General features: G+C 31.5%; 1 protein-coding gene across 1 annotated transcript; it reads left to right on the top strand.

The window, feature by feature from the left end:
- Nucleotides 1-9,450: 9,450 nt before the first annotated feature.
- LOC124543642 lies at nt 9,451-10,452 on the top strand. The gene has a single exon (XM_047121902.1). The coding sequence runs from the start codon at nt 9,508-9,510 to the stop codon at nt 10,156-10,158; it is 651 nt and encodes a 216-aa protein (XP_046977858.1). The 5' UTR covers nt 9,451-9,507; the 3' UTR covers nt 10,159-10,452.
- The last annotated feature ends 8,989 nt before the right edge of the window (nt 10,453-19,441 follow it).

Below are 19,441 nucleotides of genomic sequence, written 5' to 3'. Positions count from 1 at the left end.
TGATCTTAAAAAAATATCCAATCATACAAGAGTAATAAAATTCCTCGAAATCTATGCTATTTCTTTCGCTACTCCACTTTTGTCCTTTATCGTAGTCCGCAATAAAGTTGGAAAGTACGATATTTTCAAATCCACTTGATTCTATACCTTGCAATATATTCCCTATTGTGAAGGCATTAAGGTCCTTAATGTTTACGTAGTCGCCGGGTATACCTCGATTTATGAATAGTAGGCTCGCCCAATACTCTCAGAACTTAATATCTGTGACATCGGCGATACCCCCTTAACTTTAAGAATAATGCTTCTTCTTCTTTCGAGAATCAGCACTTTTGTTCCCGTTTTTGATAAACTGTTTCAGATAATTAAATTTGGTATTCATTGCAGGGAAATATTTTTTATCATCATTATAATCTAGCGGAACTAAATAATAGAGCATCTGTCGCACTTTTTGAATTTCAGTAGCAATTCATTATTATCTATTCTGAGGAAATTAATATGATACATTGAATTTAGTAACTTCGATTCAGATATTCCATTAAGTTTTAATGGTGCATTAATGATAGTCGTCATAAGATTTTTCCGTGTATTTTATTCATGGATAATAATCTAGTTCTCTTCACCTGTAATAATTTTATATAAATTTAATTTATTTAAAATTATTAGAGGTTAGATTTACTTTTAGATTTTATTTATTTATTTTTATATAAATTTAATATTAATTTTACCATTATATGGTATCATTAATATTAAAATATATTTCTTAAGCAAGAAATTATTACTTGATCTTGTTGGTGTACTATATTGTTTCTTTAATTAGTTTGCCTATCTTACAGAACCGGAGATAGGATTTATGTTTTTAAATCTCACTTCAAAACTAAAGAAAAATTATGACGTTCTCTGCCAACAAATGTAAGTAGCAACGTGATGTTTAGAAGTTGGGAATATGCATTCATCTCGGAAAGCACTTAAAGTCGCACGTTGAATCGCCATTCCATCAGATTATGAGAGTAAGGAAATAGATGTCGCACCTGAACTTTCACTTGTTTCTATAATTCCTACTCAGTTGGATCAACACATAAAATTTTACTCGTAACACATAATGTATTATTACAGCCCGATTCATTTTTAAACATAAATGACTATTTAATTTTCAAAATGTTAGAATAAAAATAAAAAATCTTTAAAATTTTCAAGTATTATATTTTGGATAAAGCAAGAAAACTTTATGAAAATAACTTGTATATTTGCCTACACGTTGCCTCTCCGTATAAAGTACTGTCTATTTCAGAGAAAATAAACTTCGTAGTCTTTAAAAGCTGGATTCAGAATCTCAAGATCCGGTATCTTTCATAAATTTTATATTAAAATAACTTTAATATTTTTGTGTATAAGAAAATTTGAGGAAATTGTTTTTTTTTTATTAGGATTATAAAATATATATTCAAATTTAAATAATATTCATCTAAACGATATTAGGCTTGGAATATATTGGGTATACGATTAAATTAATATAATAATAATTACTATTTATTTCATATTCAAAGGGAAAAGATCAGTAAAACTTTACCTCAAATTTAAACTGTGCCTAACACATTTCGAGAAAAGTTTCTACACATCGTACATGGGGGTATGATTCTACACATTAAAGCAATCAATAATAAATGTTTAAGTACTAAAAACTGATTTAAGACTAACTGAAAAGAAGCTTATGTAATTAGTATATGCAAAAAAGAACAATTTAGTTGATAGATATAATTACTCTAATTTATTTTTAGAGTTAAAATTTACCTGACATTCAATAAATAATTAACTTGTCATTTACAAGACCCAAAAATGCATGTAAGAGTCTACTTGCCTAAAGTCCATTAAAATTTTGCCTGATACCAACAAAACGTATGTTTGTAATAGATAATATATTATTTTGATTTATAAGAAAAAAATCGTGTGCCAACAACATAACATTACCTTGATACGAAACAACGAAAAATCTCTCGACATACAAAGACGCTACTTCATATTCTGTAAGTAATAAATCTTAGGGGGTAGACATATCTGTCAAAAGTGTAAAATATGTATTTCTCGTAACACCCCGTCCTGTCCTTTCAGCTTTAAGTGAATAAGATACATGTCCGCTCCTTTCAGATGAAAATTTTTCAAACGAATTTTATTGCTGTTTGTGTCATCTGATCACAATATTATCTGATATTACATATCATATCATATCTATAGTATAATATATTCTGGTAATTTCATGTGATTTCATTCCGATTTATTAATTCACCTTTTCCTCTTTTTTAACGCCTGCAGTCTTATGGTTCTAAAAGAACATGTTAAAAGTTAAAATACGAAAAACAGTTTTAATTACCAAGTATTACATCGTATGATATATTAATAAAATGAATAAAATAATTCAACGGGGAAATGCTGCTAGCATTCTTGCCACCCCGCGGTCAAGATTTATACGGTAACTATTTTCAATTCATTTTTGTACATATTTAAGCACTTAATGTTAATAATATTGAATGTAGACAATGATACATCATTGGAGTAAAATGCAAGGATATTGACTTGGTGTTGTGATTTGAATTTGGAATGTTAATTTGAGTCTCTGAAATTCACACTCAAATGCCAAAAAAATACTAAACATATATACATAAGCATAGATATTATTAAGGCAGTAATAAATATAACGTAGAAGGTTTTTTGTTTTTATATATGAATAAATGTTCAAATATTTTTAAAAGGTATCATTTAAAATTTATAAATTATGTAGCATCTTGGTCGAACCGCAACAAGAACGTGGCGAAGTTCCAAATTGTACAGAGACAATAAATATTTTCATAACACTGAACTTGCAACTATGTTGCAAAATATTTTCCTTAACGGAGTACAAGAGAATTAAATAAAATATTTAAAATCTATTTTTATGGTATGGCTTTGTGCTGGGTTGCCCGGGTATCCTCCACTCCTCTTATTATTTTCTACCGCCAAGCAGAGTAATTGATATTGTTGTATTTAGGCTTGAAAGGTGAGTGAGTATAAGCACACCCAAGGACATACTCCTAACATCTTAGTTCCCTAGGCCGATGGCGTATTTACGTTATAATCTTACAGTGACAAAGTTGGATAGAATATATTTACCACGAAGCAGCCGTATCATCGTAATGATCATAAGGCTGCTTCGTCATCTCGTGCGTGTCCTGGAATGCCAGCACTGATAGGTCAACTAGCATCTTCAAATCAGTTTGTCTTCACCATTTCTTAGGCCTAACGGAGTGTTAAGTTCCTTTATGTTTTGTATTTGCCATCGTGATTTTTTCTCTCTGTCTTACCCACTATTAACTGTTTATCCAGATTGTATGATTATGTCTAAGACACATAACCAAAGTAACAAAGAACTCGTTGATAACACATAGTGAATAGTTTGCTAGTAATCTTGAGTTGGTCGAGAAAGATTGAATTAAATGTAGCTATACCTGTATGAAAAATAATGTGAAGCACATAGTTTTTCACATATATGATACGCTATTTTCCCAACCTACTAAAGATATGCTCCAAGCCCCAAGATAGCGGTAGAGAACAAATCTCGCATCATTATCATACTCGCTTCACCTCGCTCAGCTTTTCCAACAATTTTTGGCTCACACTGTTAACTATCCATCTGACATCTTTATAGATTGTCCCGGTGTGATTACAGTTTTGTTAATACACATAAAATCAAACGAAAAACTTTAAATAAACAAGAAATTGATCAAACTTTTCTCGATTCATTTTTGTTTTTCATTAAAATGCTGTTATGACTGTTGTAATGATCTCGAGTTAACAGTTGATCGATTAAAGTCGATTTGTCAAAGGCTAATAATTATAGTCCATCTACACCAAGTCTTAAATTATTTTTTTTTTACATCATAGACTACAAATATACTCGATTTAATTAAAACGTAATTAATCGCTAATTTTATGCATAAATCGAATAAAAGAAATAGTTTGGACATATCTGATGAAAAATACATTCAAATCGTTTATAAATATATACACACACTCTTTTAATAAAATCAATCTAAATTAAAACCGTTTTCGTCTCTAGAACTCAACACATTATTAAAATAGTGATGTGGCACAAACTCGAACATCGTCAAACCCGTAAAACCATCCGATGTGGGTCATACTATTCAATTCCGCACGTAGTACAGATCAGCGTATCCTCTCCGCTTTGATCAGTGGCATCCGCAAACGGCTGAAGGATGGCGGCTCGCCCATGCAGAAGTTATCGCTTATTGAAATCGATCCCGTGACCCAGGACCGCTGTCCGATATTTTTCACTTCACTATTATATGGACGATATAACTTAAAATTTCATTACGTGAGTGAGTATGATTTAAAGTTTAAATTTATATGTACGAGATAGCTTGGATTACAATATTGTGTCTTTCCTTAAATCTGATAGTTATACTAATAATTTATCACTCTATCATTAATTAAAAAAATAAACATCTAAAAGCAATAAGCAAAAAAATGAATTTCTTTTAACCGGTTCGTGTAAAAATAGGTACGCGATTCAAAAAATATATGGGCCAGCATATTATGTTATCTCTCATTTATTTTAAATGACTCTTAAAACTAGCCACCTGGTGGTATCATTTTTTTTCCTAATAACTATAACAATAATAAAAAGTAAAGAATAAGAAAATCTTTTCCACATATTAACAGGTACCTCCTACAAAATTACTTTTTTTTTTACATCGTTGAAAACAAAGGAAAAATACAAATTCCTAAAACAATATATTCGGTGTTATTTTTAATTATGCTGGCTCACTCATTCGTCAAAACAAAACACGGCAATACAAGGTTGTTTGGTGGTACAATGACGACTTTATTGTACAGTTTACCCACCCACGGCCAAACACGAATCCCTCCCACCGGTGCGAACAATTTTGAATTGTCATTTAACAATTTAATTAAACGTTAAGATTCCACTACATTGGAATGTATCACAAAATCTTATGTATTTATAGAATTCGAAGATTAACTGTTCAAATTTCAAGATATTACTGAATGATCAGTAACATTATATAAATAGCACAGGTCAATTTTACTGATTTAATAAAACAATATTCATTCAAAATTTGTTCATATTCGATACAAATACAATTACCCAGTGGTTAAAAGGCGTGCATCTTAAGCGAAGATTGCGGGTTCAAACCTAGGCACGCACCACAAAATTTACATCTGCTACGTGAGAAAACCTGTGTGTGTCAAAATTTCAATGAAATTCTGCCACATGTGAGCATATTCCAACAACCCGCATTGAAGCAGCGTGGTGGAATATGCTTCAAACCTTCTCCTCAAAAAATGAGAAGGCCATAGCCCAGTTGTGGGAATTTTACATGCTGTTAATGTATGTATGTGATACAAATTGAATCCTATATATCTACATCGCCTCACAATTGTGACAGGAGTTTTTAATATATAAAATAATGATATATGCCGGATGGGTCGTAAGCCACGTTTCGGGTAACTCGTGCGTCGAATTCACATTTCTTTTCATAGATAATTCCGCGCGTACCCCAGTATAATATTCAGTTCGCTAAGACATAAACATTTCGCGGGGTAAAGGACGATGAGGCGAAAAATTGCATTATTAAAACATAAACATGCGCATACGGAGCATTTTATGGAAATTGACGGCCGCGGTACAGACGTCTATCAAACATCTTTGTTCGTAATATATTCTTACATTGACACGACTAAGAGCCATTAGACTATGAATGAAATTAAATTTTTAAAGCGCTTATTGCTAATTTTAAATTGAAAATAATTCTGCTGTAAGCGCTGAAAAAAGCTGCTAATATTTTTATAAGAAAATATTTTAAAGCACGTTTAGTTTTTAAATTTATGTGAAAACGATATAAAAATTCCTTATGACATGACAAGAACTCTACGCTGTAACTAGTCGTTGTCACCTTTTCATTTACCCATCAAAGGCACCGTGATCGCTTCCCATGTCCTAATTAGCAGATTCTCGTTTTGTGTCCATTCGTTTGGAAGATATTGTTTATTGGCAATAGCTGTGCCGCGCCTCTAAGAGCGCTACTGGTACGGAAAATTGAGGGAAAATCAGACGATATAACGCTTGGCCCACTTTTCGGATGAATCTTCAATTATTTTGATCGTGTTTAACTTTTGTTAAAATGTATTTTGAATGTGTTAAGTGTTATCGCATGGGTGGTTCTTTACCAATGAAAGTATTTGTTTAGTAATTTCGCTTTTTCTATTAGTAATAGTCAATTAAATATTATTAAGCATATATTTTAAAATTTCATTAAGTATACGTCAAATATTTAATACTTATGAATGTGTTAGAGTCACTTCAGTCAATTAATATATTAATACAAGTCATGACAAACAGATTAGTATTATAGGTTAATTTGCACCAATATTCATGTATTAGGAAGGAATGTATTAGGATTTTTATTGTAGCTGTAATTAAAATGTTATCATTATTAAACAAATAAAAAATGAATATATTGCGCGTTGCACCATTTTCGTTTCGCATAACTAAGCCGTGTAAAGTATAAGTTATTCAAATGTTAGTGTAAGATATTAAGAAGTCTTCGTTTCATAGCATAAAATAAATGAGCTCATAATATTAGAAGTTTAAAACTACTTCAAAGAAACTTCAACTGCTTATGAATATTTGAAAGAATACACTAGGTTTTCTTCAAAACTTAAGAGAAAAATTGCATAATACTTAAACGCAGGTGTAGAAATAGGTTATGAAATAAATATTCATATGCTCTGAAAAGTACACCTTAAGAATGGCTTCCTGTTATCGTAGATTTTTATGGGATGGCGTAACAAACTTTAAATATAATTTTCAGAACCAATATATAACTTTACCTCCTTAGACAGAGTGAGAAAAGTTAACATTATGTTTTTTACAAGTATCAAAATAAAATATATATTTTTGTGTTATTTGAAAAAAATCAATACTTTTATTTAATCTAATATTTATGTCCAAGACTAAAATATTTGATGACGTACTAACTTTAAACTCTACATAATAATATGTTAACCATCCCTTTTTGTATAAGTAAAAAAACAATTTATTTTGTAATATTTTGTTTAATTCAAAAACGTTTGCATTAAATGGTGCTCATAGCCGATCTTTAACACTCATTCAATTAACTTATGTACCTATTATTTATTGAACAAGTTACTACATCAACTTATAATTAAATACTTAAAATTAACAATAGATGTGAGTTACATTCAAAGTGATATCAACGTTATATATGGCTCATTAAAATGCATATTACATAATATCATCCCAAGCACTACATTATATTATTATGTATCTAATTAGTTGTTATGACGTCATATGATAGGATTTTTCTCTTATATAAACATCATCTTTCTACGAACGAAAGTATTGATATTATAAAACGCCTGTATAAAGATTGAGAGCAAAAACACATTCATGTTACATTTAAAAAAAATGATTGGCTATCCTTCGTTTTTGTTCCCGTCTACATATAACGCAACGTATACATTTCCATGCAAACTGGAGTCGCGTTAGATCAAATATTTTTGGCATTCTATTTCTGAATAAGAACGAAAGTCAGTTCAGATTGAATAAAAAACGTCTGACTGAATTCCGTGTTATGTATTCCTATAAAAGTGTTCCTGTTATTCTTCGCAACACTCAAACTGCCACGTGTTCACGTACTACGAAAAAAATGTATACCCATTATTCTGGCGCCGAGAAAAACATGTAAATAAATTAGCCTGCCCAAAAATCCACTCGTACGGAAGATATTGCTTATTGGAAACTATTACTACACTATTATAGATTAGATGGCCATTGATCCAAGTTATATTTCAAACTTATTTGCTGTTTACTATTAAACTTCGCTCGTTTATAGTTGGGAAATTATTTTTTATTAATACTTAAAATTTTCGCAATAATTGTAGTTTGAAAATGAGCTTTTCTAACATCGCTGGCCGCCAAATCACTATTTCAACTATTAAGTAGAATAATAGGTATATGTTATTTTTTAAATTATACAGAAACTCTGTGTTAGCCAACTTTGAAAATGATAAAAATCTTTAACACTAAGTTGAAATTTCATTTGGAACGAATACTTCAGCCTTCAAGTGTTTATCTGATTGCTGTCTGTAAAAGTCGACTGTACCTAGTATTTTATAAAGGGAAACTTTTTTACATTTATGTAACTTTTTTTTTATTTTAATAAAAAAAAATATTAAAACAATAAATAAAAACGACTTGTTTATGAAATGTAGATTGAAGTAAATCAAAAAATAGTTGAAATATTTGTACAAAAAATAACAAATAGTTAGTGTAATGATATAATAGGTACAAAGAATTTAGGCAAAGGATTAAAATTCCAAGACCCGTCCAAGCCTTTGTATAGAACATTTGGGTAGTATCGATCGAGCGGCTAGACGAACCGACAGGGAGACCATAGTCTTCAATTATTCAGCCTACTTCCGCAGCAGAGCTCGTTCGTTACATCTCTCCCTGAGTGTATTGCTACTCTTTTACGGTGTTGGACTCCTATATAACGTAGGATTGCAATAAAATAAAAATTCATAGCCAAGACGAACGTGTATTGTATTAAGATTCTGTAAATTTACTTGTATAGAATTTAAATACCTGTTGACTTCCAGGCAGGATACATTACGTACATATATAATTGTATTTAACTAATATGATTGTATTTTTTAAATGTTGAAAAAGAGTAACTACTGAATTTCTTGCCGGTTCGTCTCGGTAGAATCTACTTTCCGAACCGGTGGTAGCTTCATTTAATTATTAAATGACGATTCAATAGTGCTTGTAAAAGCCCACTTGAATAAAGTTTATTTTGATTTTGAAAATACCTTTTAATGTTTGCCTTAACTGTCTGAAAGTATTGACTTGTTTTTTAATAAGCAACTTATGTATTGGTTAGTATATAATGACAATCCTGTGTATTTCTTTTGTTTCTATTTTCACCAGCTGACTCACCTTACAGACCCACTCACAGTGTAATATATTTTTAATGTCTAGTATCGATTATTTATAGTAGAATAATGGATTGTATCTAGGTGACAAACTATATTACTTTGGATTAAAAATATGTTGATAGAAATTGTACACAAACTTTTAATAAAAAAATATAAGATAAAATCATAAATAAATCCGAACATTTATTATGATTATGATTTTTTGATAAAAATATTAATCTTATCGACTAGTCAAAAATCAAACTCAAAAATCTTTATTCAATATGGATATGATTACACTTGCTATGATAATCAAGAATCTACGAATCTAATCTTTCTAATTGATTATTTATCAATATTAAAAACGCCAAGTCCAAAAATTATCTTCGTTACAAAAGTCTTAATCCTCAACATTATCGTATATACTTGGATAGATAAAAATAAAATCAAACGCTCACACAGTAGGCGGACATTGTGTGGCCTACATCCCTCGGTGACATGTCAAACGCGGCCAAAATAATGTATATAGCATTTGCATTTCTGTTTTTATATGCCTCATCGGCTGAGGCAGCACTACAAACTGTAAACGGTACTATTCACATGAGAATTGGAAGCACCGCAGCATGCTCTGACGCTGCCAGATTTATAACAACCCAACTAATTGAAACATACGAATTATACAAGGAGTATTTGCAGATCGAATTCGTGCCATGGGGAAGAACTAGAAGAGACGCTGAAGGTAATCTCATTTGCCAATTCGGTGAAGACGATTGTTGGGCCAATCGTGTCCAGAGATGCGCTCTTAGCTTACTTGCTGGAAATACGGACGCTCAAATTAAATATATGCAGTGTGAATTTTCGCCGCCATTCCCTGCTCTTCGACAGAAGAGTCTATACTGTGCTCAGTCTGTTGGTCTGAGTGTTATTGAAGTAGACTATTGCATGTCAACGACTGGAAGCGCCTTAGAAGGTCCAGCTGAGCTCGTTTCAACGCCGGCTGTAGAAGCGATACAGTTCATACCATTTATCGTTTTCAATAATAACATCAATGTCGACCACCATGCCCAGGCTTACAGAAATTTACGAGGCACAATTTGCTTCGCATTAGCAGATGACCCAACAACGGGAATAACACACTGTAAAATTTAAACTTGAAGAATATTAAAATAGAAAACGTTATCTCGTAATCAGGAAATGAAACCTCCTCGTAATTGGTGATTTAAGAAATAACAGTTTTATCTCACTTGGCCCCGGCTCGGATTTTCGTACTTTCAAGATAAATTTCAACATTGTCGCCTTTTAATTAACGAAGTTGGGTAATTGACAATAATTGAGTATTATATCCAGCAATATCTGTGTTATTTGTAAAGATAACAGTGATTTTTTAACTATAATATAAAAACAACTTTATTTTTATCTGTGTCAATAAATGAATAATCATTATATATTTTTTTATAATTCACACTCCTTTGATTGGGACAATTAAATCGCCATTGCGACACAAGTACTACACATTTATGTAAAAATAATAGCCGTTAATTTTCCAGTAGCCAGAACAAACAGGCAGACAGACAGCCAAACAAAAATTGCGAAAAAATATGTTTTGATATTTATACTTTATTATTTTAATATTAATAATATTACACACAGACACTTGATTTTTATTATATGTATATATAATGAATACTTCAAATCAATAATCTTGCATGATTGTACATAATTACGTTCAACAACAATATGGCGCTGGTATATCTACCAATTGCGCAGGAGATGTTTTTTTTAGTTTAGTTTAGTTAGTTTAGTTCTCAAATACATACATAAACAATCCGTCACGACCAGATAAAGTTCATCACGAACATTACTCTGATCTCAATGTAAAATGTCAAAAAGCAGCTAAAATTTTGGTATCTAACAGTTCTTTAGGCATTCAAACCTAAGACAACATAGAGTACTAATGAACATTTTCTACATCGACTCGGTCGGGAATCGAACCCGGGACCACTGGGCTTACAAATGAAAACCGGTGTACACTGCTCGACATTATAATTTTAAAATTCAATAGCATTTAAACTATATTAATATGTATAATGGAATGAAAAATAAATTTCACATTCAACGTGTTACGTACAACCAAAACTTCATTAATGGTATTGCGACTGGCTGCAATTATCACTAATTTGGATTTAATTTGTACTGGAACAGTATAATGTGCCATTTTATTTGCGTGTTCTCTTTAATGGTTTGCAAACGATCCTCTTAACTGTCCTCCGAATGCACTCAATTGTCGAATATCATTTAGGCGATGATATTGTATTGGATGAACAGCTTTGCATACTTCATTCGAGTAGAAGTACCAAAGTATACGTAACAATTTTGATACTTTCCCATTAAAAACCATTTTTGTTGCTCGATATCTGAAACATTTTATGAAATGATGCTAGCTACTTTAAGCATTATTGATACATTAAGATATGTATCAATAATGTATTTATTTTATTTACACAGTATAAAATGAGTAATTATTTTTTAGTGTAATAAGTAAGCTGATCGAAGACTTTGAGAAGAAGAATTTACTGTAATATGAAGTTACATTTAGGTTTTTTTATATACTGGATAGTCGTATAACATCCTCCTATGTTCCTGAAATGTTACTTGATGGTAAGTATTACCGCTCATTGTCATTGGCGCTGTAAGAAACAGTGACCATTGAATATCACATATCAATGCCTCCTTGAGAGCTAACACGCTATGCCCCTTGACCCTATATGACTCACCTCTCAAAGCGGAACACAACTAAATATTGCTGTTTTATATTAAAATGGTTACCACTATATTCAAATTAGATAAATATAACAAATACTAAAGCAGTTACATTTTTTTAAAATGAAACAGAGAAACAGGGCATCGAAAAGAAAAGCCTATATGCAGACGAAAAAAAAGGATAGCTGAAAGTCCAACTTTTTGCTCAGATATCAAATTTATTGTAGTAACGTTTATTAGTATATTACCTATTACCTATTTATCTGTCGACTGAAATTACAAAATATAACAAAATGAAATTCCCTTCTATTCCTTGCTCATAGTTCCAATCTCATCAGGTAGTTCCCATAAATCAAAAATTTCCGATAGCCAACACACCGAAATACGAATGTCATCAACAAATGTACAACATTGTGCATTGTCACGTAGAGTTTCAATTGTATGTTACATAGTAACCAATCAGGCAGTAACATTAGCTAAAGCCCAGCCAATAACATTCAGCTGTAGCCAATACCGTGTTACGTATGTTATGGCAATCCAGTAACAAGTCCATAACAGTAATAGTGATTCTACCATCTACATAATTGGCTTTAGTAACTGGATGTCCGTATTACGTCATTACCATAATTATTGAATATGAGGTAGTTCATAAAGAATTAAATGTAATATTCGATATTACAAGTAATCGAGCGTTAACAATAAACATTTATTACAATTAAAATTACTTACTGTGTCCGCAATTTTACGTGTGGTTTTTGATGTCCCATGTTTATCGGTGAAACTTTTATTTATTTATTTATTTTATTCAGGAAATAATTTTCTACTTGTCATAATATGCAAATATTGAAATTAGTATGAAACAATTTATCACAAAAGTAAAATTTATATATCGCCTAAAAATATACAACAAACTATTGTTTAGTACAGTGTTATAACTATGCTAATGTTTAAGGCGCCTACATTGTTAATAAATTTATTTGATATATATTCGTAAATATTGAATACCATCGTATATTTAATAAATATTTTCTTACTATTTACAAATTATACAATGTTTTTTAAATGTACAAAACATTTGGTCGAATTTGTTGCAAATAAAGTCAATATCTCACGCATTAGACACAACATTAGAGTATCTACTATTATATAAATTACTAGCTGTGCCCGTGACCTTTTACGTTTGAATTTAATAAAACAGAAATATTATTGTTGCCTAAATTACTCCCTAATATATCAGGTATCTGCCTGTGAAAGTCCCATCAAAATCGGTCCAGCCGGTCTAAAGATTAGCCGGAACAGACGGACATAGTACAAATACATAATATAAATACATATGCATTGAGTAAAAAAGGGCTATTTTATTATATGTATAGATATAATGGCACATAGTTTGGAATTATCTTCATTTGTTTTTTGGACTAACAAAACATTACTCATATTTACCTCCACATCATTTTAGTTTAATATCTGTTAGTTTTACAGCTGACAACAATATCGTCTGATTAAGAATTCTTGCTTCCTTTATAACAGGTCCGGGACTTAAAGTAATGAAACTCCCACAAAGCAATATATAGTACAGTTTTTATAAACTTCGCCAACAAAAACAACTCTAAAACAATTTTCATTCCACACCCTCTCCCCTTTAAAAGTATTTCAAGGTAATCTCCTAAGACTATGCGAAAACTCAAAACTCTTAAGCCCTCATATTTTCTTTATGGAAAAAATGCTTTCTTTTCATTTCTTAATTTGTTGCAGGCTTTGTCCCTTTGTCAAAATAACTAGAACTTTATTAGGGGGATACTTCGCGTATTCTAATGCAGCTGTTACCTGAATGTATTTAATTTTCAATTAAATGTCACTCGGAAAAGTTTTCTGTTCTTAATTTAAATGTATTTTAGAGGGAGCGCTTAGGGGAAGATAAAATGTTTTTAATTTCCTTAGTTGCTACAATAAAGACTTAGGGTCAATAACATTGTACGATTATGCACAATTATTTGAATAGTAAAAATAAAGATTTTCATTACTTTTTCATCGCTTTTTTTATTTGTTTTACGAATCAAATATTACATAACTGATTTATCTCTATTTAAATAATATAGTTTTGTCTTTTAATAATTAAGCTAATAGTCTATAAATTAAGAGCTGAGATGGCCTAGTGGTTAGAACGCGCGCATCTTAACCGATAATTTATCTCCTGCTCGACGGTGAAGAAAAACAGAGAAAACCTGCATGTGTCTAATTTCATCGAAATTCTGCCACATGTGCATTCCACCAACCCGCGTTGAAACAGCGTGGTGGAATATGTTCGAAACCCTCTCCTTAATGCAAAAGAAGGCCTTATCCCAGCAGTGGGAAATTTACAGGCTTACTTTACTACTTTACTTTTTCTAATAATTTATTAAAAAAATAAGCCTTGCAAAATTTAAAATTGCAATATATAATATTTATGCAGTGGGCTTTATTTTATAAAATTTATTGCACATTACTTTAGATGCCCGCAGTAAACCCATTCGCGTCGAGAAAAAAAAAACAAACCAGTTTTAATGAAGACCAGACGTCTTAATCTTAACTTATTGCACAAATAGCAGGTACTCTATTATGGTTAATATATTTAAAAATGTACAACCCTCCCCTTGCGAGGCGGAACGAGGACCGCAGTATTAATGAAATTGACTTCCCCAGAGACTGAACCCGGAACCCTAGCTGCGCAGGCTCCTTCGTAAGCTGTGGTTCTATTGTTCATTGTAGTATTGATGTTATATTAATTGCTATTGATAACTTTCAATCAGTTGATCTTTCGAAAGAGTATTGTATGTTTAAGTTTAAATCTTATTACATTTTTTTACTGGCAACACCAATTTTATTATCCTTAATTTTATGTGTGAAATTATAATGTTTTTTTATACTGATTATTCCTCTACTTTGCATCCAACCGTTTTTGAGTTTTTTTGTCTATACTGACATTGTTTATCTGCGCCCTCTTACTTAAATATTATACATCAAAATATACAGGGCATAGGTGGCAAAGATCATGAAATAGAATTATTTTCGGAGTATTATAAAATACATGTATTTTGTTTCACAGAACATTGGGTTAAAAAATTTGACATATTTAATATTTCAAACTTTAAACTGTCAAGTTCGTTCGTAAGAGGGAGTGCTATTCGTGGTGGCTCATTAATATTAGTACGGAATGATATCGTTTGTAAATCTCGAAAAGATATTGTGGCCCTCTCTATCGAACGTACTATCGAACTATCCTGCGTGGAATTTCCACAGTACATTATAGTCTGCGTGTACCGGCCCCCATCGGGAGATTATTATTTGTTTGAAACCACTATGGAGGACATTCTTAAAAAGCTATGTAAAACTAATAAATATATAATTGTATGTGGGGACTTTAACGTCGACTTACTTAAAGAAACTACGTTAAGTGTTCGGTTGGTTGCCTTGTTTATGTCATTTAATTTAACTCATAGAGTTAATGAACCGACGCGAATAACCGACGGCACTTCTACGTGTATTGATAATGTGTTCTGTGACTGTGAAATATATGAAGTATCAATTATAAATAATTTAACTTCTGACCATTGTGGTCAGAAGTTTTCATTAAAACACAAAGAAATAAATCATTTAAAAAAAATAACATACAGGCCAATAACGGCTAACAAATTACATTGTTTTAAAGATATTGTGGCGTATAAATTGTCTAATCTAGATCTTACGACACAGGATCCAAATGAGCTTTATAATTCATTTTTTGAAGTAATACTAAAAGAATTTAACAATATATTTAAAATGAAATCATGTTATAGTAACACAAAATTAAAGTTTAGTGACTGGGCTACTGTTGGTATTTATAAAAGTAGAAATAAATTATACGACTTATATGATATGAGGCGGTGGAATCGAAGCGTAGCCTTTTTAGAATACGTCATTAAATATTCAAAAATTTTTAAAACAGTATGCATTTCTGCTAAGTCCTTATATTTAAAGAAAAAAATCCTGAATTCTGATAATAGAATTAAAGCCACATGGGATGTTATTAGTAGTGTTAGTGGAAAACACAAAAAGGAAATGATACCAATAGAATTGAACACAGGTAGTAGATACACGAGTTCTGAATTAGAGGTTGCTAATTTATTTGAATCATTTTTTGATAAAGTACCCCATAAAATAACATTTCATTTAAAATCATCTACATCAAATGCAGCTAGGTTATTAAATAATAGTGTTTCTAAATGCGTTATTGATTTTTCATTTGAAACGGTTTCTGCAATAGATGTCATAAAAGTATTTAAAACTATAAATATTAAAAAAACTAACGACATATGGGGCATTTCGGTAAAATTTTTTAATAACATCATATACGATATTGCTCCGTATATAGCAGTAATTTTTAACAAGAGTTTGGACACGGGTTCATTTCCTAACTTGTTAAAATGTAGTAAAGTTTTACCACTTTTTAAAACTGGAAACAGAAGCGATCCCGGTAATTACAGGCCTATTTCAATACTCCCATCTTTAAGTTTAATTTTCGAAAAAATTATTTTAAATCAACTTCTCGTCCATTTCGTGGTGAGCAATTCGGTTTTAGAAGAGGTCGCTCGACAACTGATGCGGGAATTGCGCTTCTCAAACATATTTACGATGCTTGGGAGAAATCACAGAACGCTATTGGAGTATTCTGTGATTTATCTAAAGCATTCGATTGTGTAGAACACGAAACGCTTCTTTATAAGCTCAAATATTACGGTGTTAAAGGTAAAGCTCTTGATCTCATCGCTTCATATTTAAGTCAAAGAATCCAGCAAGTTTTCATTAATGGAATAAAGTCTTCCGGATCTACGTTAAAAATGGGAGTTCCACAAGGTTCAATTTTGGGTCCCTTTCTATTCCTAGTATATATAAATGATCTTCCTTTCTATGTTAAGGGTATTTGTGATATAGTGTTGTTTGCTGACGATACTTCGCTGATTTTTAAGGTTGACAGGAAAAAAAATGACTATGACGATGTGAACGGTGCATTATCACAGATACACAATTGGTTTACAGTAAATAATTTAGTTTTGAATGCTCAAAAAACAAAATGTGTAGTTTTTACCCTACCTAATGTTAGCAAGCAAAATTATAATATATCTTTAAATGGTGACCGTCTTGAAGTAGCTGATACTACGGTGTTTTTAGGAATAGAATTAGATTCCAGACTTCAGTGGACCTCTCATTTATCATCCCTAACAGGAAGACTCAGCTCCGCAACATACGCGGTTAGAAAAGTTAGACAACTAACTGATATTGATACCGCTCGTTTAGTTTATTTTGGTTATTTTCACAGTATTATGTCATATGGCATATTACTTTGGGGTAACGCTGCAGATATTGAATCTGTCTTTATTTTACAAAAGAGAGCAATTCGGTTTATTTATAATCTTGGAGCTAGAGACTCTCTTCGGGATGTTTTTAACAGAATAGGAATACTTACTGTTGCGTCGCAATATATTTACAACAATATCATGTATATTCACAGTAACATTGATCACTTTGATAAAATCAGTGATAATCATTGTATATGCACTAGAAGTAAGGATAAACTTATAACGCCAAGTTTCCGACTCCGCAAAGTCAATGGATCCTTCTTGGGGCAAGGTATCCGTTTCTATAATAAAATTCCGCAGAAATTTTTAACTTTGCCGTTTAGTAAATTCAAATCGTTTGTTAAAAATACATTGGTAGAAAAAGCATACTATTCGATACAAGATTTTGTAGATGATAAAAAAGCGTGGAGTTAATACCTGTTGACTTCCAAGCAGGATACATTAATTGAAATAATTGTATTTAATTAACATGACGTTGTATTTTTTAAATGTTAAAAAAGAGTAACTACTGAGTTTCTTGCCGGTTCTTCTCGGTAGAATCTACTTTCCGAACCGGTGGTAGCTTCACTTAATTGTAAAATGACGATTCAAAAGTGCTTATAAAAGCCTACTTGAATAAAGTTTATTTTGATTTTGATTTTGATTTTGAACTTTGTCTGTATGTAGCTTTTTCACGGCCAAACCACTGAACTAAGTTTGTGGAAGTCTTTCAAGCTTGCTTCAGACCAAAGTTACATAATTCATTACGACAAAACCTGACGACCAACCGCTACGATACAAGCAAAGACGCTGGGAGTATTTATTTTAATATTCTTTAATAATATCTTTTGAATTTCCGAAGTATATTTGGCTGCTATGACACGACTCTGAATTCCACAATGATGAATTGAAATTAAAACAGAAAATTTGCTCTTGATAGCTTTTCTTAAACTATAATATAATTATAGTATGTATGTCGTATATATAAATGTGTGTTACTTTATAAGACATAAGTAAACTAATATATCGAAATATCCTTTACTAAGATTTTTTTTATTTTGCACCATTAATCTCTGCAAAGTATGTGACAAAATCATAGTTTATAACGACCCATGGGACTAATAACTCTCACCAAAAGTGTGCTAATTTGAATTAGTCCTAATCACCGTGAAGGAGGAAACTCATACGGGACACCACAACCCTCCCCGGCGCCCGTGCCAAATCCCGTACAAACAACTGCTAAAACTTAACGACTTCATATAAACCCATCTGCAGAAAGGGAAGAGGGTCATAAAATTAATACCTTGCCTCTAAATCGTCAGGTTACCTCTCCGGATGGTAATTTCCCTTAAATATTTAAGTTTTCTGTGCCCCCTTTCATCCGCAACAAGATTCAATTTCACGCCCCAAATAGGGACCCGTTTTGGGGCATTTTCGCTTCCTTCAAATGTCAAGAGACAACTAAAACTGCCCAATAACTCAAGAACTTTGCGCATTCATTTGTCATTCCCAAATATTCACCTATTCACTATGGACTCTGGGATCAGGGCGGTCCATTTTATGTTGGTATTAAAACAACCCACTCGAAACATTACGGTTGCATTCAAAATGGAATTAGCATCAAATCGATTTGAATCACTCTTTTGTCAAATTGGCGGAGGTAAGGGGCGTGTTTAAGTTCATTGGTAAGACGATAAATTTATTGGTGATCGGTAAGGCTTACAGATATAAGAATTTCCGATAAAGATGTTTTAAATTAGGAGTCTAACTTTGAGTATTTTTGTGAATCAAAGAATAGAAAATTGATGTAGTTATTAGTAATCTATCTTATGAATAAAATTTGAATTTATATCATCAATGTTATGCTTAATTATATTTATAATTAAATTGCAATAATATCGTCTTATAAAGGTAGTTTAGTTAATTATATGTATAGACTTTAATAATACTCAACGCTACTAAATTATGTAAACTTTTATTGTATACTATTAATTAAATTAAATTATTTATATTTAAGATACTAATATGCAGGGTATAAAAGTGCTTATATAAGCCCTTTTTAATATTAGTAGTAATGACACATTTTGAACTTTTTTTTAAATTCTATTGGTGCTAAACTAGCAGGAGGTTTATCTGATGGAAAGTGACAACCACCACCCATGGACATTTGCAACACCGGGGGGATTGCAGTTGCGTTGGTAGCCTTACATTTACTCATATTCCTATATACCCTTTTAAAACTATAGCTTGTGCTAGAACTGTGGGCGACAATATTAACATCGCTTGGCTGCCTGTAAACTAATGCGCTATTGATGCCT

The sequence above is a fragment of the Vanessa cardui genome, chromosome 3, assembly GCF_905220365.1.
Source record: "Vanessa cardui chromosome 3, ilVanCard2.1, whole genome shotgun sequence".
Lineage (NCBI taxonomy): Eukaryota > Metazoa > Arthropoda > Insecta > Lepidoptera > Nymphalidae > Vanessa > Vanessa cardui.
Note: the sequence above shows the minus strand (reverse complement) of the source record. Positions and strands in the feature narration are given on the sequence as shown.